Raw genomic sequence first — 23,097 nt, forward strand, 5'->3', positions numbered from 1 at the left:
AATGAAGAACTCAGTGTGGCACTTCACAGTAACAAGTGGAGACGCGAGTGATGAGTGGTGGTCCCGTGGGAGCCTCTCCAGTGTCAAAAGTGTAAACAGCACACGACTATGACACAGATGCAGCTAACCACCGGGTTTTCAATAATTCATGGCCTCGTAGAGAGTGTTTACAGAGGAAACAAACTGAGCCTGGTTGGGTGTAATTGACCAAATATATCACTGACACTTCAGATGCATTCTGCACCACAACACTGGATGCCAAACCTTAGTGTGCCAGTTCACACACAATGACTGAGGCTTTCTTTGTGTGTCTCTGCCTCTGTGTTCTCTCTTTCTTTTTGGTTCTTTCTCCCCCGTTTCTCTCTCCCTCTCCGTCTATCCCTCTTAATAGTGGCTCAGATCAATGGAGTTAGCCTCGGGCACAGACCTTTGCGCTAAAACCAATTGTTCGAGGGACAATGTCTAAGCAGAACCCGGGCTGTTTACTGCGAAGCCTGCCTCATTTTTGCATCCCACAAAAGAAAACATGCCGCATTTGAAATCTTGCTGTACGTGGGAAGAAAACTTGTTTATTTTAGGTCTTAATCTTTCATGGATACATAGTTTGACTTTCGGGGAAATACTTAAAGCTTAAAGGTGATCCTGAAAAAAGCTAGCAAGAGCAGGCTACATGTTTGAAAGAAATGCAACGATACATCCCACCCTCTCGTCAAAGCGACGCCCCCAAAACGCATTAACTCGCACTGCCTGACAACTGCTAAGCCGACTTTTCCATGACTCACTCGCTAACTTCTGGCTATCGTCTCAGCTTCAGCGGTGTACGTTTCCCTGGCTGAAGACTGGCAGTCCGGATGAAATGATTACTAAATGATTGGTCGTGTTTACTACAGACCACTGAGCGCCACAGACACCAGCTTTCTGTCGTTTTTTAAAAAGTGTTTCAGAAACAAATCATCAACCCCCTTGATAAAACTTAACTTTACCTGACTTTCTTGCTGGGAGATTGACGAGAAGATGGATTGCATCCTCATGAGTATATAGTGAATACCAGGCAGCAGCCAGCTGCTTCAGTTTTGTCCCTGCACCAACTGTAAAAACCACAACTTGTCATCTTTAAACCTCCGTTTTTGTGTCAAATATAAAGCTTTTGAGGTGCTGGCAGACAAGAGGATGTATCGATCTTCCCATCGAACTCTCAGCAAGACAGTGAATAGCTGTACTTTCCAAAAATGTCAAATGTGTCATTTCAAGTTTAGCCCCTGTAAATAGAGCTTAGATAACCAGGCGACCCTTCCTGAGCCCACAGCGAGCTGCAGCAGCATCAGAACACAGTTTGGACTGCACTTGCATTCGAAAAACATCTGCTCTGAGACCAGGCAGCCACAGGATGTTGCTGTGAGAGTAATACAAACTAGTGAACCGTGTGAAATTTTGGAAAGTGCTCCTACAGTATACTGGATAATGTGCTGACTCATGCTCACTCTCTGGTGCGAGCGCACACACACACACACACACACACACACACACACACACACACACACACACACACACACACACACACACACACACACACACACACACACACAGAGAGAGAGCGAGGAAGTGAGAGGGAGGGAGAGAAATAGTGGTGAGTAATTTATTTTTTGACACAAAGGACATTCACCACCCTGTTATCCAAAATTACAGATAATTTAGACCCCTGGGAGTCAGACACTGTTCAAGGATGGATGCCAAGTATGTGACAGCGAGTGGCCTCAAAATAAATTCTGTAAGTAGTGATGTGGGGAGTCCATTAACTTCAGAAATGTGTACTTTCTCTTAACATGGTGAATCCCTTTCTTAAGAAACGGTGGTAATAGACTACCATGGGGGGGTAAGTTAAAAGTAAAAGCCTTGTATTTAATAATTTAATTAAGGTAAAGTGGAGGAGTTGTAGGAAAATGTTCTTGTAATAAAGACTCGAGATATAATCAAGAATTGCCCCTTTCTGGTTTATTGTGGTGCATTAACACATAGTAGGATTTTAATGTTGGAGCTGATCGAGGTGGAGCTCATTTTAACGATTTTACATAACCTTGGCTAGTTTAGGCTGTGAAAAACCAAAACATTTTTTATTTACACCAAAGTCTGTATATAAACATGGACGACACGTCACCATTTTCTTCCACTATCCAGAAATGATGCCAAAACATCCTGCATACACAGCATCTAGCGCCGATGACGTCATTTGGAGGCAGAGTCTGCGCAGTGGCTATAGGGGGGGATGGTGCACATGCTGGAACAATCACGAGTTAGTCAGAAAAAGGAACACTTGGAACAAAACGTCAGTGTGATAACAATTATCTGAAATGACAGAAACCATGTTTGTGGAAAATATATTGGACTTTTTAGTTTGGTCCATGTCCCATCCACTAACATGGAGGAAGCAAGGTTTATGACCTATACTGAGGCCAGCCACCAGGGGGCGATCAAGATGCTTTGGTTTCACTTTTAGGGAGTACACGTCGTCCATCTTTATTTACTGTCTAGGGTTAGGAATATTATACAGCTGTCAGAAAAATAGATAAAGTAAAGTGTGTACTATTTCCCACTGAACTGTAATGGAGTGGAAGTATGAATTACCAGTACATGACTCAGATATGCTATGAATGTAATTAGAATGAAGGACAGTTGTATTTAGGGTATTTAGATACTTTCTAGCATTCATCAACACGTCTCCTCGAAGGAGAAGTGCATCGTTCTGTACCTGAACTCCAGAAAAATGCAGTAATATCACATTTGCTGTATAGGCTGGTTGCAGAATGATGCAACCCTGGACCGTGCAGCGGGGGGAAGGCACTTTCCCCTCTTATGCTGCTCGTTGAGCTCTTGAAGCCAGAGGACAGACTGCAGCTTTGATATAAATGGATTTCTCCGCACCCGTTTGCTCTTGATGCACCATTTTAAAAAGGGGGGAGAATAAACCAGGGATCTCACCGGGCATCATGAAGCTTTTATAACACTGTCACCCCTCGGGGCTCTGCCCCTCTATCCTCTGGAGTGATCAAAAGAGTGGAAGACGTGAGGGGGGGGGGGACTGCTGGTCAATGGCTGCAGAGTTCACTCCCTGCGTTATAATCATATGACCATCTGGTATTTTGTGGCACCAATAAAAATGCTTTTCGCTCGATTATGTCGCCTCTAATGGTGGATTTTTGGGCATTGGCGTTATGAGCTGTTGAGGTTGATGTTTTTCTGATAATTACAAGCATAATTAACTCTTTTGGCCTCACACTCGTGCACAATGTGAGGGGATAGGAAAGGGCTTTTGTGCTCATCAGTGCTGAGCAAAGATATTATTATCTCCGGCTTTTGGGAAATGTAAATTGACTTGATATTATTTTAAGACAGCAGTTTTATTTAAGACGGTTGTTGTAAATTGATTGCCGTGCTCTCCGACACAAATACATACGCAGAAGAATTTAAGCCTCCTCCTTGTGTACCTCATTAGTCGGCGATTTCCTCCAATGAGAGGAGGAAATAGAGACAGTGTCATTGGTTCCTGAGGCTGAATAGTTTGCGGACCCAGCTGGTCACTCACAAGGGAGAGAATTACAGGCTAAAAATGGAAGCAATTTTCTTCCAAGATTAGCCTGTGAGGAAACTAAGAAAAATGGGTTTAATGAAGCTTTATGTCACTAGAATTTACCCATTCTCTCTCAATCGTTTAAGTTTTGATTAACGTGTAATGACTGTGCAAAGTGAAACAAAAGCAAAACGAGGAAGAGGAGGAGAGAGGCAACAACTTCACTGAATAATCCGCAGAAAAGTCATTCATGATGTGCTGATGTAGATTTTCTCTGCAATTGCCTTCGAACAGTTTGTAAGAATGGATGAAATTCAAAAAGCACCGTGCTGTTTACTGATCCTCTCATTGTTTACTAAAGAGAGCCATCTACTGGAGAACTGCGTCTATTGAACTGCATTCAAATAACATGGGGAATTTGCATGCTTGTGTAACTTGATTTTAGCAATTCATATGAAAACCACCGCAGGAGGATTAAATTAATATTTCTGCACCACCACACTTAGCTCACACTGTGCTTTCTGATCAAGCTCCCATGGTCCTTGCCCCCTGAAAAAAAAAAAATCCATATCCCTTGTTTAGCCATTACCGTGACTCCGATGTCTGGATAACTGCACTTTATGTTCTATACGAGTCCATTACGAGCCTGCAATCCCCTCTGCTCCTGGTTTTTCTAATAAAATGGGAATGAGGGATCGGCACTTTGGAACGTTTGATGTGACAGCAAACAGGAGTATGAAGGTCACTGGGATGGAAATGTGTGGTAATACACTTGTAACCCGAGTGTTACACATGGTACACACTGTTCAGTCCAGGTAATGGTCAGTGTCATGTGACTTGTCAGTGTGGTAAGTGCTGGAGGCAGAAATCCATTGTTTCACATCTTTTATCCTTATTTATCTTGTGTGTTTGGACAAAGCTCAAGTCTATGTCTGGGAATTTGAGACTCATACATCTTTTAATACCTTTACCAAGAAACCTTACATCATTGGAATGCATTAGATGTTTTGTGATTGAGGTCGCCATCCTGTCTCTGGCATTGAGATAACATGGAACTTAAGATTCCATCCTTAAGAAAACTAAAAACCACCGCCCAGGGCCAACAGTCCTCCTCAATTCAATCAAGCTGCACCAAAAATGTCCCACACTGAGATAGAGTGTGCCTGATTTTCATGAATTACATTATTATTGTTATGATCCATGAATTATAAAAATGTTTCATAACACCCAATCTCGCAATGTTTAAGAAAAGGAAAGAAAAAGTATCCCTGATGCGGATCCTTATCATAATTTGAATGGGTTCTTCCCTGACCCAGACCGCATCCTTCCAATAAATGGCATGGAAATCTGTTTGGTTGTTTTTGTGTAATCTTGTTTACAAACAAACAAACAGACAGGAGTGACAACATAACCTCCTTGGCAGAGGTCATAATAACAACCTTGACCCAGCCCAAGAATCTCCTCTGTCGACAGATATGTTGTAATAAACTTGTACGTAGACAACTGAGGTTCAACGAGTTCATTCTTAAATAGAAATTCCGAGATCTGTGCAGATTTTCCATCATCAGGCCTAGGACTGGTTGAAAATACGACAGCTCTTGGAGTCCTTGGGATTCCGACGGTGTCTCTCCCCATCACAGTTTTTTTTTGTCTCAATTCAATTCATCACACATACTGTTGCCCCACTTTTTTCCCTCTGGCTCACTTCCCCCAATGATTTCGGATCCAGTGCCAATGCAGTTGGGGATGTGTTTGGAAAAATAAGCATCTTTTCAAGGTGAGGTGACCCTCACTGAGAGAAGGAAGGGAAGCCTCTGAAATCCTATTATCTAGAGGCCCTGCCTTATTTTATTGCCATCAGCAGTGCTGGCCCATCAGCAGCCTGGCAACTGTTTCCAGCAATCGCTCCCACACTAATTCTATCGCTGCGGCCAGACTCGCCCAGGGTGTGGACATTAAACTCAATTTTCATCTAAAAGTGATTGTATAATGTGTCACAAAGCAATTAAGTTAATGTTGATGCCACGGTGTAAAAGCCATGACAGGAGGAAACAAAACTTAATTTGTGTGAATCATATTAAAACAAACTAATCTTTCGCTCTATTTATACATTTAAAGCGTGTGATCATTTTTGCTTCAGTCGTGATAAAACACCTCTTTACACTACATGTAAAAATTAATCTGGAGTCGCTAAATGTCACAGTGGAGTCGTAATACAGTACAAGGTTTGGCTACACGCCCTGCGTCACTTTCACAGCTCGGGTTTCTGTTTAAATATTGAGGGGATCATTGATTACATATCTAGTTTGCATTCTACTGGAGGTAGAGAGGGCTGACGTAGTTATCGCCCCGATAAACATGACTGACTATACACAACAACAAAATGGCTCTATACTTTCAACGCTGAACTTTTTTTATTGAATGCGTCACAACCCAGTGGAACGTGAGAGATGAACTAAACATTTGTACAAAAATATGAAGTAAAGTTTAATTTGAATGCTGTTCAAATTACTTTATGGCTCAATTTAAAAATACATTTAAAGGCAAATTTAAGAATGCTGCTGTAAAATCCTTGAATAAATTGCAACATTGACAGTATCAGCTCAACTTTATTTTAATTTATCCACCACTAAAAGCATCTATTGTTCCTATAAATAAATTTATGTTATGTTATAGATAAATCATATATAGATTTAATGTTTTTCCATAAAGATTTTTTGACAGGAGAGAGAGAACGAAGACAAAGGAAATCCAACTGTGGATCCAGATGGAATGACTGAAAACCCCCTGTGTTCAGTAATCTCTACTGAAATGCTTGTTGACTTTAGAAACACTCACATAGACCACTAAACTGACGACGACAAACTGCTTCTGCTCCTCCACCCAGGCGAGTGTCATCTTCACCTGACCGTCTGCGTCCAGATAGTGGATCAGGAAGTGCTCGCCATCGTAGTCGAAGGAGCCACTAGACGTCTTTCCCAGCTCCACGGAAACAGGAGAGCTGACACACCAGAAAGGGTTCTTGAATTCATCCAGTAGAGTCAGACTCATGATGCAGCAGTTCTGCCAGGAAGAGGAAAATTAAAAATGCTTTAAGACCTGTTTTCTACAGTATGTGAACTGGTGTGGTTTCGCTGAGGTTTCATTACCATGTGCAGTAAATTATGTCAACTTCTTGTAAAAATATCAATCCAGGTCAGGAACAAATCTATTACACCGAGTCAAAACTGCCAATAATTAATAAAAAATATAATAAAATGAGATATTTCAACTTCATTCTTCTTATCTAAGAGAACCAATGGAGGGATCCTGGCCCCACTATGGGTTGTAAATCTAAAGTAGTCTTTTTTGGGTTAGCAGCAAACTTAGGTCACGCGTTCCTTTTCTCCAGTAACAACACAGTGGGAGGGTGTGGCTGCAGTACCTCTGCTGAGCCCTGCAGGGCCTCACACTTCCAGGGCAGGGTGATGCTGCCTGACAGAGGAGGGTGTGAGCTTGTCCTGCTGATGGCGGTGAGCTGGATCAGTCCGTCCCTGATCTGACCTGGAAAAAGAAAACGACACACAATCAGTGAGTCTATATATTAGTGTACAGTTTAGATAATCTTTTATGAGACAAAATCTGAAAGTATCACGTAAAAAAAATATTAAAGATCATGGCTATTAAATAGTTGAAAAGAAAAAAGTTGCAACTAGAACGACACTCGATCCAGATTTTTATTTGGATCTGCACCAGATTATGCACAATAATTAATATCAGTCCCATAAATATTCTGGTTTTTTTATCATCAAGGTCCGTGAATTATTCTCTGAGAAATCAACGAATCACCAAGTTTAAAAAAGGGAAAAATAAACATTTGGATCCGTCGCGAAACAAATAGCTTCAAAGTAAAAAACTACAGAGAGCAAAAGGAAAACAAACCACTGAGTTTAACTCACAGGGAAAATCCAGGGACGTAAAAAGACGAATTTATGGAGGAGAGGGGGAGAGGGAGGAGCACAGGGGCTACATACACAAAAGTAAGCAGGAAGAAATTAATTCTACTTGTGACACAGAGCAGGTGCAGACAATCATCAAGGAATCCAGACAGACACAGGAAGTTAGGTGAGAGGTAGACACAGGAAAGAAGTTTCAAAGTAAAATAGGAAATAATGAACTCCAAGTGCAAACAAAAATATAAATCCAAATAAGGAGATAAGTCCAAACTGATTATTAAAATACCACCAGTCCAACACGAAGGTTTGCAAAAATTAAAGTCAAAATAAAAATCTAAAGTTTCAAAAGTTCCACGACTGTCTCTTTAAAACTACAACACGTGGGCAGAACCACAACACTAGGTCTAAACTCTGTAAGTGGCCTTAGATCTGTCAGTGCTGGACTTGTAGCTATGGATGTGTTACAACTATAAACATGTAGTAATTTTAGTCAAGGAAAAAACTTTTACACAGACAAGATACATCAAACTGATTCTATATTATCGTAACTTAATTATTAGTTTTTAAATATCCACAGTACACCAGATACCTTATATTGTCTCTGCATCATCTCACAATGTGACTCGGTACATGCATATATATATATATATATAAATGGATTACCTCTATGGCAGGAGAGCCGGCCGAAGCTTCTAGACATGAGCTTGCAGATGGTGTTGTGGAGAACAATGTGTAGTTGGTAACCATGGAGACCATACTCGGGGTCTATGTCATCAAAAGCGGGTCTGACCTCTGGTGCCATATGGGGGCTGCAGGGGAAAAAATTATAAAATGTCAATTACACTCAAACTGTGGTGTGAAGAGAAGATACAGAAAGAAATTTTCTTTTGATCAGGATGTTTATTTCAGAGTGTATATTTCCTTTGTGGGCCGCGATCATACTGTGTAACTGCATTGTGTTCCCAAAAGAAACCAGAAGAGGGGGCCATGTCCACACATTGAAGTGCAAGACTCACATGGGCGTGGAGGTTTTATGGAACCATGCAGTCTCTGCTCTCAGATGAATGTGAAATACCAAATAACTTGATTTAATCTTTGTTTTCATTTGCAGGGAAAAATAAAAATGTGACCCCTGTGTGGTTTGGCCCAGTGGCTCATGAAAGTTTAATAAATAATGTTAACTTGTGGCCTGACCAAGTTTCAACTGCTTCACTGTGTCCAAAAAGACTGTAAATACCCCTGCTGTGAGTCGTCCTGACATTTGACGAGAATAAACGTCTTCATATTAATATGTGGCGCAGTTACATTATCCTTCTGTGCCGTTGGAATTCAGCTGGCACTGATGCTGGTGCTTCAACTCTCACCCTGCAGTGCTCTACAGATAGGTCACACCAGGAGCATCAAATGAATCCTGTCGGTTATCAAGTTCTATAAATTTGAGCCCTAACCAAGTGATGGTGATATGCTGCACCCGGCGTCAGCATGTGAATAAGAGGTGCCTGTTCACGTGCAGCCTACCAAAACGAAGAGCCCTGGATGCTTCTCTCCACGAGCCGGTGGACGTGAAGGGTGAACATGATGAAGGCGACAGTGCGCTGGTCCTGTGGAGAGAGCCATCGCTTAGATTCCTCTTCAGTTCTTCACATTATGAGATTGAACTAGAGTTGTTGATCACTGAAATCTAAAATCAGTTCATCTTTGAGTCAAAGTTACAACTGGTCAAAATTTGAAGAAATTCCCTTCAGGTATCTCTGAGCTATTTAGTTCACAAGACCAAAAAAACGTGTTCTGTAAGGTCACAGTGACCTTGACCTTTGACCAAGACCAAGGTTCTTAAGATATCGTGTTCACAGGGATGAGACGGACGGATGGATGTACGTATGTATACGGATGGACCAAAAATGCCTCCGGCCACCATCTGCGTGAATGCTTAAAAATGTATCAATATTACTTTTCCAGCTACTTTAGGCCAACGTATAATCATTCAAATTATGGACAAATGCCTCTAAACTATTTACCTTCCAGGTACCGATGATGATTCCAGGCTGTAGCAGCTTCAGTTTAACCAGTCTGTCCTGACCGATGACCTGCGTGCTTTGAGTTAAAGCCTGCATGTCAACCTTGGACATGAGGGACCTCTCGCCAGGACTGACAGAGCAAGCACAAAAAAAACGATGAGAGACAAGTAGAAACCGACGGATGGAGAGAAACAGAGGGAGTGGAGATGGACACCTCCTCTCTTACTTCTTTAGGTGGGAGCAGCTGTGGGTCATCCTACTGACACCGTGGAGCTGAAGGGTGGAAATGTGCTGGTAGCTGGGCAGGCGGCTTCCTCCGCTCCAGCTCAGACACACAGACGTATCACAGAACTCGGACCTGATGAGCTCAAGTGTGAACTCATTCCCTGTGTCATCAGACACCGTCAGTTCCCAGGTGACGTGCAAGTTTCTGGAATGAGATATGACAAATTAGCACTGATGCCACACAGCAAGAAAGTTCCCTGTTTGAGTCTTGGTTCGGCCGGGGTCTTTCTGTGTGGAGTTTGCAACGTTCTCCCTGTTCCTCCCAGCTTCCTCCCTCCAGTGCAACATCAGATGGGATTGGCTCCAGCTCCCCCTGCAGCACTGGAAGGACAAGCGGTGTAGATGGATGGCTGTATGGCTATAGTGTGACAGTGACCGGGGGGTTAGCCGCTCGTTCAAACACATAAAAAGCTAGAATTAACAGGCTCTTTACTTTATAAAATGAAAATAGCTCACTAAATATTCCTGAATAGCTGCAGGAAGACGCCAGTGAGCTCTTCATCAATACATTTATTTGAAGTTAATACAATGCAAATAATTGGGCAGCGTTGGGTAAAGCTGCTCCTTGCTCTTTAAATCTTGCAAACTATGACTTTAATGGCTGTTACATTCCTTTTGACAGATGCAGGGAGTAGTATGTGCGCAGTTAAACTGTTCTCGCTAATGAAATGATATGCGACGAATGAAATGAAACTGTGGCTGCTGTGATAAAGCTCTTGATCCAATTCTGTCTAAACTGTGATTCAGGGCTGCCCCCACTGTGATGCAGCCAGTGTCTTGCTGAGACACCATCCAATATCAATTAAGTGGAGGAACAAAGCTTAAAACTGGAGCAGCCCAGGAGGCCCCGGATGACCCGGGGGATTTCACTCTGCATTGTCTGTATGTGTGATGTCTTGTGAAATGATTATTACCAAGGTAAATTGCATGCTCCTCAGTGTTTCTAACAGACAAACCCCCACAGGGAATTGTCTGAGTTGGTGGGAGGTGGGAGGAAGGAGGAAGTGGTGCTGGCGTGCATGTGTGTGTTGTGGAAGAGGGGTTGGGGTCTAAGTAATTTATTTCAACAATTCCGACAGCCTCTGCAAGGAACACAATTATTTCCACTTCCCCTCTGTACCACAGTGACTGCCACAGAACTCAAAATTGAGTGCTGCACAGCCTCTAATCAGAGGTTATAAAAACACAGCATCGGTTTCTGCGGCGGAGGCGGTGAGGGAGCGTTCCCCTGCGCGCCTGCATCCCCCTGAGCAAGCATCACATTTAGACAGAGACCTCCACTCTCACCTTTAATAAGAAAGTGTTATTAAGTGCAATATGAAAAACAAACTCTGTTGTGATTGCCAGCGGATTCGACTATCCTCTCGTCTCTACCCTCGAACTGCCATGTAAGGGAGGGATCTCCAAAGTTTTGCTGTCTGCAAACCACAAACAGTGCAGGGAGGGGGGGGCACAAAGCGGCTTCCAATTGTACAACAGCAAGACGACGCAAACAGAGAGCAGGTATATGTTACACACACGATGATCAAGACGCTTCCATTTAACTGAAGCAGCAAGCTGTGTATAAAACTGTATATACACGAGGATTCCCACCGAAATAACGAAACCCTTTTCTCACCTCAGTAGCTATAAGATGTTCAAACACATGGTATAAGCGACAAGCAGCACTTGTCAGAGTGTCTGGCGAGTGAAATCAAGTATCTGGTACATTAAGCAAATCATACACATCAGGTCCTTCATCTAAGTGGTTCTCAGAAGTGGGATTTCCTATCGCTCCATCTCTTACCTGAGAACCCGCTCTGTTCGAGAGGGCAGCCCGGTGTAGCAGTCGATGTGTCCGAGGTTTCTCTTCAACTTGTTTGTGTCACGTTTGACGACCGCCTCAAAGAACAGCCGCTTCCAGTAGCCGGAGGCACGCTCCTGCAGTCTCATCTGCAGCAGCTCAACAATGCACTTACGTTTCCACTTTTGGAACTCTGATATGCATATCATACGCCACAGGGCACTGCATTAGGGGCATTGGAAGGCAGAGAGTTGAGAGAGAATAACACAAGGCGGTTAAGACACAAATGATTGGACTATTTACGCAAATGTCGCCTTACAACAAGTTGAAACATTCAGACTCAGACCGAAAATAGACCTTAAGAGATGCACATTACATTTGTTGATCAACTGATTTGTGGATGGGGGAAAACATTTTTGATCATCATTGAATCGTTCAACAAAAAAAAAGATCAATCATCAAATGTGATTATTTGCTTTGTCTTCAATTATAGCAATTTGACCTCTGGTATTTAGACAGAATTTGTGTTCTGATATTGTCGTTTTGACACTATTTTGTGAGCAACAATTAACCAATTAATTAAGAAAGATTATCAAGGCATGAATCTTTAATGAATAAATAATTGTGCTGTTCAAGTGTTCAGATATTCCCTGACTTGCAAGAACAAGATTTGGCGGACACTCACTTATCGCTGGCAAGCTGGTAGAAGAGCTTATTGACGTAGCTGATGCTGAAAAGAGCAGCGGCGTCCAGGTACGACAGAATCTCAGTCAGTATCTCAGGTGGCAGTCTGCGAGAAAAAAAAAAAGAAGGTAATTAGAGATCAGAACAAGGAAGTGGCAGCAGTGTTTTCATGACACCTGTTGCTCAGCGGACATTTGTTCAGACGCACCATGTGTGTGGGAGCAATGTGCTTTTGAGAGGCTACTTATTAGTCAAATCATGCACTCCTGCCAACAAAAAGGAAATGACCCATGTAGATGTTTTTATTTAAAACAATATATATATATACATATGATAATTATAAACCAAGTGATGAATTAAATCATGAGTGAGAACTAAAATGTCCACAAGCAATCAGAGCGAGAAGCACTCATCTGTGGGAAAACTATAAGCCGGGCTGAGCAATAAAACAATAACAATCGTTATCACAATATAACTTTCATCAATAGCAATAGAACAAAAGTAAAACAAATATATATATATATGGTTTTAATGTTGTTCCTCAGATTTATAAAATGTTTTGCTGTTTGTCAAGTGATTGTATCCCCCTGCTCATAAAGAACAGTTTAAAAACACAACCTTCACTCAGGAGTCCTAAAATATGAAACAAATCTTAATAGCAGTTTTTTGCCATATTGTCCAGCCCTTAACTAAAGTCAGCAATGCTTTATCTTAGATGAATAAGATAATAACTGGATATTTGGGATATTAGACAAGTTGATACAGGTTAGGGGGTTTTGTCTGTTAGTTAGCAGGATCAGGCAAAAACTACTAGATGGATAAGTATGTAACTTAGTGGAAGGATGAGAAAAGAACCCAATAACTTTTGGTGTGGATCCACATTTTTTCCACTTTCATTGTGAAATCAGGCTTTTTTTCTCTCCAACATTTTGTCAGAGAATAATTCATGAATCTTGATGAAAAAACAGCCGTATTTAGGGGACTGACATTTATAATAATAACAATAACTTGAATTCATATAGCGCCTTGCAAGAGACCTAAGGACGCTTTACCTGTGTCAGCAGGGACAAAAGGAAAACAGGACAGAAATAGACGTGTGCGTATAATTTAATGCGGATCAAAATAAAAATCGAGTGAATTTAAATGTGGCTTCGTAATGGGACTGTTGGTGCTCGTTATTACTAAATTGTAAAATCTATCTGGTGTCGTGTGCCGAAGCACTTGAAGTTTATTTTTCATTAGGAAATAGAACAACTTAAATACACTTCACTGTTTCACAGCAGACAAAGAGATGGAAACGAGCAGCTTTGTTGGGTTATGAGAATCAGATCAATTCGAACATGCAGAGGATTTAATAAATCATAAAAATAGATTACCTCTGTAAATGGCAGTCGGCTCCTCTCATAGTCCTCGCTGTCATTTCACTGTTTCCATCTCTACGTACATTCAACGGCCCTGAAACGTTAGTCTGACGTTAGTTTTTAGACGTTAATACCACAGAGTTGAATGTTAATGTAGTGTCTCTTTGTCCAAAAGATGTTTCTGTGAAAATAAACTTAACAAAAAGCCACTGAGGCACCAGCCTAGTTGGGTTGTACTCAGGCTATTAAAGAAGTCCAATGTCCACGCTGAATTCACGGTTGGGTAGATTTATTTTCCCGTTCAAAAACAAAGATATACATGTGCTTCTCCTTGTGCTCTGGTAAATAAAAAAAAACGTTCCCTTCCTGGTGCCCCCCCCCCCCCCCCCTCATTAACACACCTTGATCTTGAAGAAGAATTTTAGCTCTTCTATCCCAGATTGGAAGGAAAATGTTGGCAGCTGCGCACTATATCTCGTGGCTGACCACTGGTGTATTGTTCCAGAAAGTGCAGGCAGTCGCCAAAGTTGTTTGTCTTTGCCTCTGCTCCATTTTGTAAAAGCTCTGATAAAAGCTTGGTACTGAAGAGATCCTCTCCATTAAATACTGGAATGCCTCTTGGTGGAAGAGAAGATGAGAGACTTTGTTGGACCATTAAAGTAGTAAAGTCATTTTGTCTCTTTTTCAGGAATGTAGACAGATACAGCAGGATTGAGATTACTGGTGGTTGGAGCGTTAGCCTTTTCAAAATAAGAGCGCATTCCATCTGACACTCTAGAGCCAGTCCTTGATGCATTGGCTTCCAATACATGGGTTTTAGCATTAGCAGCTGCCATCTCTGTTTCCAATGCCAATCTTTCCTTTTCCTTTCTCAGTTGTTCCACTTGTGCCTCTATTAAATGTCCTTTCTTCAGCGCTGCAATGTGTTCCATAAGAACTGCCTTTTCAGCTTCAGCCTTGATACGTGCAGAGGATGTTAAAGAACGACCTGATAATTGAGATAAAGCTTTTACGTGGCTTGATCTAGAGCGTGAGAGACATTGGAAACACTATCCCCAGGTCCAACTTCCTCCGAGTCTGTCCCACTTAAGACATCATCCTGTTCAGAACTCTTAATATTAGGTTGACCAGCATCAGTAAGCCATCTGTTCACCCCTTTCTGTATAATCACTGTAGTTATTTTAGTGTGAAACCACTGCTTCTGTTTTTTCAACTTCATCCTGGGGTATGGGTAAGTTTAAGAAAGATTAATGCTCATTTCTTGCTTCCTAATAGCACTTGATGAAATTACACATTGTACGTCAGTAATTCTTTACCAGCATTTAGTGTTTCTTGTGGTTGGCCAGACCCTTGGCAGTGAGTTTGATGTCTCTTTTTTCTGATGGCATTGACACGTGGCCCTCTGTTTTAAAGTTCACCGCTTTAAATGTATCAATATCACGACCGGAAGTCAAGTGCAAGAGCGGTTGTAAACAATGTTTCATTCAAGGTCCGCAACTTATTTCTGCACAGCGGGATCAGACAATCACGATCGTCCCGTGGCGTCTCGCACCAGTAGAACCAGCACCGCAGCAGCAACTCAGACCAGCAGAGCAAATCCGACAAACAGGGCCGATACAATTCAACTCCAATCGTTGTGCAGTTTCCCGATACAGCTTTACAGTCACTGTGTCCATTTGTCCAATGCACGTACCACGTCGCTGCGCGCTCCATGCGCCGGGTTTCCGTTTGGTGAGGTGCGTATCCAAGGTGGTGAAATCCACAGAATCCAACAAATGTTCCTTTTTTCCAGTTTTCATCGTCCAAAGTTCTTCGTTCCCGAGGGTGTTTTTTTGTACTTTGATTCAAAGGATGTTTTTTATACTTTGATCCAAATGAAGGTTTGTTTACATTATGTAGTGTCTATTTTTCCAAAAGATGTTTCTGTCAAAATTAACTCAACTGAGGCACCAGTCTAGTTGGGTTGTACTTCCCTTCCGGGTGCCCCCCCATTAACCCACCTTCTACCTTTGTTGTGAATCCAATATCTAACTTCAATATATCAAACTAATGAAATAGCTCCTACAGTTAACTTACGCTACGAACGCGACGACGTTAGATAAACACAAACGCTGCTTTTACGTCAAAGAATCACCGTGAATACCCTGATGTATTAAACTGCCCGCGTCCTGTCACCATGGTGATACCATATCAAGTTCCTGACACGAGCAGAAACTTGTTTTCCGGCTAGAGGTGGCACTTTCAAAACAAGACCGGAAGAAGGTGTTTCACAGGCTTTTAGCATTTATGCTGTCTGTCCATCCAATCTATTTGTTTTATAGTCTTTTGTTGTATTTCGTAAAGCACATTTCAACCTTGTTTGGATAATTACAATAGAAATAAAGTTGTAATATTCTTCTTCTTCTTCTTCTTCTTCTTCTTCTTCTTAGTCGTTTTAAAGTGGAGGTCTGCGGCACAATATCATGGAATACCATGAAAACAAACTAAATAAATGTCTCTATATGGTGTTTCTCTTGTGTTGTCCTTTCATGAAGATCAGTAGAAATGTAAAAAAAAACTAAGGAACATAAATGCGGGGGTCCCCTGAATATGTTCTATCTTGTAGGAGGGTGTTTGGTTGGGGAAAAAAATGATAACCTCTGTTTCTTCACTGTCTTTTAATAACCAGAACAGCTTTCAGGGGAGTCGAGCTGTGATTTGAAAGCTGTTGAATTAAAGGGCCACACCAGTGATGTAGTACTGCACTTTCTATAAGGTGGGGGGGCTCACAGGAGGGGCTTTAAAAACAAAATTGTCAAAAATCAAAGCAGCAGACGATGAAACATGCTGACTTTCAGTTTGTGGTGTGCGTCGACTCTCTGAAGCGAGACGAGTTTATTTCCTCTGAACCGTTCAACAACACAGCAATTCAAATCATTCATAACTCGAAAAGGCATTTAGAAAATATATATAGGCCAAAGAAACACAAGGCAGGATATAAAAAGAACACTGATATATAACGTTAGAAAGAAATGAAAGGGTTCTACATTTCCCATCATGCATCTTGACTTGTCTTTCATTTGAAGACACGCGGCTTTATTCAGTTTCTTATGAATGTGTAGGCCCCAAGCACAAGCTGAGAAATTTATCATCATAAAAATTATTTTCACAGATCTCACTTGTTTATCTGACTATTTACATTTTTTTAATATATATATTGTTTTTTTAAACTAATAAATACAGGGGTTTCTGATTGGTGAAGATAAATAAAAAATGTAATAGGTGTTAGCTGTGCAATAAATTCTGATGAAGAAATAGAAACGTTAACAAAAAAAAACCCAATTTAGATATTATCTTTATATGTCTGCAACAATTGGTAAGTAAAAAAAAAAAGAAACATATTTTGTAGGTGAAGAAAACCATTAACACACAGGCCCAAATCTAAACCTCATTCAAATCTTACTGCTAAAATTAGACAGCTTACCTTCACAAAACCTGTTTTTTGTCCAAAAATGAAACTGAATAAACAGATTTTAGCCTGTCGCCACAATGCGAAGATGCACACACACACACACACACACACACACACACACACACACACACACACACACACACACACACACACACACACACACACAGGTGCCAATGTTTGTATTTCTATTCATCACTTATTGGTGGAATGCATTCCCCAGCCCCTAACCCCAACCTAAACCTAAACTCTAACCATGACCCTTAACCATTAAGCCTAAACAGCCCTCCACACTCTCTCTCTCTCAAACGAACACACACACACACACACACACACACACACAGTAATACCAGTTACCGCCTAAGCTTGTGCGGTCACAATACAATCTGCTATAAGGAGTTAGCCGTGTAATTCCTCATCTGGGCTTTATTACAGTACAAGCAGGGGGAGGACGAGACAATATCGATGTTGTTTGTCTCCTCACAGATGTTAAGACAGAGGTCACATCTTACTGATGTCAGACGAGAAAGACATAACACCCCCCCTACCCCCAGAGGTTTCCCTTAGGGCTGCACCGAGAGAGAGACAGAGAGAGAGAGAGAAAGAGGAAGAGAGAGGTTACAAATGAACTTGAGAGGCTGACCTCATTTCAAATATGAAGATAAAGATCTTATAGGTGCACACAGACGGACGGAAAGACAGACAGATGGAGAGAGATACATTTATTTCAAAGTCAGTATTTTAGACCTCATGAACCATTCGGTGATTTAGGGCAAATATTACGTATAGAACAGAAATAGAAAGATCACCAAAAACTACTCGCACATTAAGCAAAATGTGGTGCTGATGTGAATGGGTTTTTTTGGGGGTATTTTGTACAGAAAAACAACCACATCCATTCTTCCTTGCAACAGCAGATGGTTCGCTTTAGGACCCAACACATAATCGACCTCCCCGTTCCTGGAAGCCAGTAGGCTCTGCTAGCTGTCAGGGAGCATCACCATAACAGTGATGCCAGTCTAGCGGCGAGCTGATCAGCTTCCCTGATGGAAGGGAAGTCCCTACTAGGGCAACGGCAGCCGCTGGTATGGTAATGCGATGTAGGCCATGTCCCTTTCCCTTGCATGCCCCCCCCTCCTCCCCTTACTTGACATTTTCTGTAGCAATGTGTCCTTCTAAAGGCCCGGGGTCAGTTGTGGCTCTCGGATACCTGATGTCACTCTTCCGCATGGGTTGTCAGTTAGCTGTGACAGAGCCATGTGCACGGGGGCTGAGGGAGAGGGGAAGGATCACTGTGGATGAGTCTGAAATTTTGTGCTTTCTTGCAACTGAAAGTCAATGAGGCCCATTTTTACAAACACGTTCATGGAGGCAGCTGGTAGAAATGCAGCCATATTTGCGTCGGTGCCTGAAATGCTTATTCACGGTGATGTTCGGCTGTGTCCTCTGCTCCCATCTAGTAGCTTGCACTCAAGATTCAACCTCCAGTCCAGATGAATTATGTTCAAAGAACTATTTTCCACCTGCTATTTATTTGAGCGGCACGACGTGGAAGGCTATACAGGGCCTTCCCCTGCTTGTGTGAGGGCCATGCATAATGTAGACAGTTAGCATATCTTTAAGTAGGAAAATGACAGCTCATTAGAAGGTCTAACCCACTCTCAGAACCTTTAGAGGTGTGTAGCGCCGAGAGGGGGTCTCTACACACGGCTCTGTAAAGGTTGATGACATGTCAAGAACTGAAAAGAAAGGCTAAAAGGTGCTACAGTGAAGTGCAGGTCATTCTCTGGGAGGTGAGCCTTTTCTGAAGAGTTGCCTTATTTCATCTTGCCTATATGGGTCGTTTGTTAACCATGTGCATGTGGAATAATTTACTGATACACTATTATAATCTCAATAAGATATAACAGCCACATATAACAAAAACTTTAATTTAATCACTTGTTTGCTTTTATGTCTATACTGTGCCTCTGAGAAGTGGCTGGGTCTGCACAAATAAAAAGCACCACTGGATGGCGCACAAGGATCTTCGTTGGACTCTTAAAAAAAATGCACGTTTAAGTCTGGAATTAGAAACATATACATGCATGCCGGATGTACCATGCAACAGCCAGGTTATCCGCTGCAGCCCCTTTCATTTCACATTAATCAGGCGGAGACATGAGAAACCCGGCGCATATAAATGACAGACGTTGAGGGGAAGTGATCTCTGCCGTCCCGCGGGGCCCCCGAGCCAACAACACTGAACTGATTAATATGTAAACATGCCCATTAATCCACGCGTGTGCTCTTAATTGCGGGATACTTCCGAGGAGTCTCGTTGCAGTGGCTCCACACAAAGGATGGGCGTGAGTTGTCCCTCGAAACGGAGCCCACAGACTTTTTGCTGTTTTTTTCTTTTCGCACCAGCGATCTGAGCGCTCAGTTCACAGTCTGCGAGAGACAGAGAGCGTGCAGCAGCGGGATGGACAGCGCAGGTAGGTCGTGATTTACCTTTTCTCAGCAGAAATACCTGCAAAGTGCTCGTTCCATCTTAAATATGAGTATAACAGTGAGGGTGTGAGGAGGGGATATCGTTTCATGTGTCGTCTCTTCTTTTTCTGCATTAGAAAATGTTACAAAGTGCTGCTGCGCACAGTTTTATCAGGAGATACTCTGCAGTAGCACAGATATGCGTTTTTGTTAATAATTAATCAAACAGAAAAGGAATATGCTTATACAGATCGTGATAGTTTTAGAATGTTGGTTCGTTTTTACGCACGAAAGACATTTTACGCACACAGAATATAGAGAGATTTAATAACTAAACTCTATGCAGCCCTTCTCTTATTGCTATCGGACAGTAACACTCTCATTTTCACCTTCTTATCAACAGGATTTACGACAGCAGTTGTCTGAATACTCTCCCAAAATCAACTAAGACGCACAGGAGGGAGGGGAGTCGCAGCCGGAGAGAGTCTGAGTGCGTCTGTGTCAGAGGGTGTTTGAGAGAGTAAGGGGGCATCACAGATAGAGGCAAAGCGAGCGGGGAAGAGAGAAGGGAGTAAGTCTGGACCAGGTGATCGAACACTGACAAACCTCCAAGGGGCTTCCATCAGCGTGCACGGGATCAGCGATCTGACCATGGTGCCAGCGCACTTCCCGGGACCCTGTGCCATGCTGGCACTGACCCTCCTCTTGGGATGCGGCGTGGCTTCCTGCCTCGGCGCGAACGACACCGAGCCCATCGTGCTGGAAGGGAAGTGTCTGGTGGTGTGCGACTCGAACCCTTCTTCGGACGGAGGGGTTACCTCCTCGCTCGGCATATCGGTCCGATCCGCTGGGGCAAAGGTGGCTTTCTCCGCCGTGCGTGGAACCAACCACGAGCCGTCAGAGATGAGCAACACGTCAATGACCATCTATTTTGACCAGGTCAGAGGTCCACTGTATTTACACCAACAACAGTGTAATATCAGCTTTGCTCCATGTTTACTTCTTATCGTTTTTTCTCATATTCTCATCAACTTACATTCTATCTATTTGCCGTGGGCGTACACAACTTGATTAAGGTCATGATTCATTGATTTCCTATCATTCGGTGTGATCTCACCCCTGACTATCTCCAACCTAAACAAGATGCTATTTTCGTTTCATTTAAAGCGCTGCGTAACGAGCGAGTTGGAGATGCGCTGTCAAAACGAATCATCATCCATGCAGGATCATTTATCACAAATGCATAATAGGCCTTGGTTGAATCTACGTGTGCATTGTGTAGTTTGTGGTACACGGGGCTGTTCCGATAAGTTTTCCGGCTGCATGTGAGGGCTTTTGGGCAGCGGCCTGCACGTTTTACGCATTCAATTTAGAGCCCCATCCCAAAGTGCGACTGTAGTGCTGCCTAAAACATTTGGCGTGTACCAGAACCAGGCGATGTCTGTAGTCACTGTGCGTGTCAGAGACAAACAATACACAGTAGCAGCTACTGAAGCATGAACATGGGAGAAAAACAGAGCGCTGTCTCATTGTGCGCTCTTTTTGGTCACAGGTTTTAGTGAACATCGGCAACCATTTCGATCTCAAAGCGAGTGTTTTCCAGGCTCCAAGGAGAGGGATATACAGTTTCAGCTTTCACGTGGTGAAGGTGTACAACAGACAAACCATACAGGTGAGCGATCAGCAAAGATGTTGGTGCACATACATGATTTTGAGACATTTTACAGCCAAACTGAATGTGAGTCTCCACTTCCCCCGCAGGTGAACCTGATGCAGAACGATTATCCAGTTATATCAGCCTTCGCCGGGGACCAGGACGTAACGAGAGAGGCGGCAAGCAACGGAGTACTGCTGATGGTCGAGCGGGAGGACCGGGTCTATCTGAAGCTGGAACGGGGCACCCTCATGGGCGGATGGAAATACTCCACCTTCTCAGGCTTTCTAGTCTTTCCTCTATAATCTAATCTGCGATGATCCACGTCGCCCGGGACTCTGCTCATAGGGTTTGAGGAACAGAACAAAAAAAAAAACGAAACGAAAAAAACCATGCCATTTATTTTTAACTTAAATAACTGTCAGCCAAGGAAGCCGACGAATATCTGTATACCTACACTCGTCCACTATCTAGTCTAATATGAACGTTTCCTTGGAGTTTCATATATCCAAATCCATCTGTCAACTTTTACGCAATCTGGATGATAAAACGTATCGATCGGCCAGTGGCGTTTTTGCTTGTCGGGTTTGTGGATTTTTTTTCTTGCTTGGGAAAACAAACTTTGCCAAACAGACAAACGGGTGAACCTGCAGGCAACGTGGACACTGGAGAAGACGAGGAGTGGAAGAACTGAAGTCCTGGACAGGCCGAGTGTGTTATGCTCTATTTTATGTTTGTATAGCCTTAAAGAATATTATGGTTTCCGTCCAAGTGAAGTATATGGAATTATGGACACCCAGAGAAGAAGTGCTTTCACACGCAAAGCATTTTTTTTGCACGAACGGAAGTGTTTTTTTTCTTTTTTCTGTTTTTGTGCTGTCAATGGTGTTGCGTTTGGATGCTGAACATATTGAAAATAAGCCAAATGTAGGCCGCTGACGAGTTTATTAAAAGAGAAAAAAAGGCGACATATTTCCGCCACTGGAGACGATTTAGAGCCCTTTTATTAAGAGAGAGAAAAAAATAATAATGACATAATTTATAAAGTACATATTCACAATATTGTGTGTTCTACATTTCGGAATCTGCGTAGCTTTGACTGATTTAATGTTCAGTGACGTTGCTCACCAAATGTACATTGTGGAAATAATAGAAGAATCCCTATGTCCCGCTTAATAAAAGATATTGTATTGTATAGGCTGAGCGCGTTTATCACTTTTTACGCACACGACTGAGGAGAAGCTGAGAGGCCTCAACCAGCAAGCAGACGCAGTCGCTGTCCGAGGTGCTGAAACCTTCTGTTCCATCAGACAGCACCACTTTTTCTTTAGGGGATAAAACGAGAGAGGCAGCACAGAGGCACAGGGAGCAACTTTAAAATTGTAATGAACTCGTCCTTCTCTTTGTGGCTGATTACCAAATAGAGTAAATTAGCTGGAATGGAAATACTGAGCTTCAGTTTACAGCGAGGCACGGCAGTGGTGCGCTTTTACGCATGGCACGACAGAGAGAGAACGGCTCAGAAACGCATTTACTTAACCCCGATAACCTCTTGAAATAAACACGCATTTTGTGGATTATCACACATTTTTTAGAGCTAATATCATAATGTGATAAAAACACGTCTATTCTGTAGTTTAACCCCGCCCTGTGGTGTAACTTTGGGAATTGTCACGTTGTTGGATGCCATCTTGTTTGAGAATCAATCACCCCCTCCCCCCTCTCTCGCTCGATCGGTAGCACACACACACACACACACACAGTCAAAGTACATATACCCCCCTCCCCATCAAACTAAAATTAAAGCCACGTCTGAATTATGATTCAGGAGATTCCGTCCAATCAAAGCAAAGAGGTTACTTGTGCCAAAATGTAGCAATTTCCCCCCCAAA

General features: G+C 42.5%; 2 protein-coding genes across 4 annotated transcripts; one reads left to right on the forward strand and one right to left on the reverse strand.

Moving 5' to 3' along the window:
* Window positions 1–5,911: 5,911 nt before the first annotated feature.
* fbxo15 (F-box protein 15) lies at window positions 5,912–15,458 on the reverse strand. Of its 3 annotated transcripts, none has more exons than XM_034572889.1 (10): window positions 15,325–15,458; window positions 13,647–13,725; window positions 12,272–12,376; window positions 11,590–11,808; window positions 9,745–9,948; window positions 9,519–9,648; window positions 9,019–9,101; window positions 8,164–8,309; window positions 6,990–7,108; window positions 5,912–6,628 (listed from the first exon to the last, which is right to left on the reverse strand). In XM_034572889.1, the coding sequence occupies exons 1-10, from the start codon at window positions 15,428–15,430 to the stop codon at window positions 6,359–6,361; spliced, it is 1,461 nt and encodes a 486-aa protein (XP_034428780.1). In that variant the 5' UTR covers window positions 15,431–15,458; the 3' UTR covers window positions 5,912–6,358. The 3 variants fall into 3 exon arrangements, with proteins under 3 accessions (XP_034428780.1, XP_034428781.1, XP_034428782.1); XM_034572890.1 differs by lacking the exon at window positions 15,325–15,458 and adding an exon at window positions 14,033–14,130 and having other exon boundaries at window positions 5,915–6,628; XM_034572891.1 differs by lacking the exon at window positions 15,325–15,458 and adding an exon at window positions 14,101–14,129 and having other exon boundaries at window positions 5,915–6,628.
* Window positions 15,459–19,230: 3,772 nt separating this feature from the next.
* Window positions 19,231–22,400, forward strand: cbln2b (cerebellin 2b precursor). The gene is made up of 4 exons (XM_034572799.1): window positions 19,231–19,556; window positions 19,955–20,490; window positions 21,104–21,223; window positions 21,313–22,400. The coding sequence occupies exons 2-4, from the start codon at window positions 20,203–20,205 to the stop codon at window positions 21,508–21,510; spliced, it is 606 nt and encodes a 201-aa protein (XP_034428690.1). The 5' UTR covers window positions 19,231–19,556; window positions 19,955–20,202; the 3' UTR covers window positions 21,511–22,400.
* Window positions 22,401–23,097: the final 697 nt, after the last annotated feature.

The sequence above is a fragment of the Hippoglossus hippoglossus genome, chromosome 20 (genome assembly GCF_009819705.1).
Source record: "Hippoglossus hippoglossus isolate fHipHip1 chromosome 20, fHipHip1.pri, whole genome shotgun sequence".
NCBI classification, from domain to species: Eukaryota; Metazoa; Chordata; class Actinopteri; order Pleuronectiformes; family Pleuronectidae; genus Hippoglossus; species Hippoglossus hippoglossus.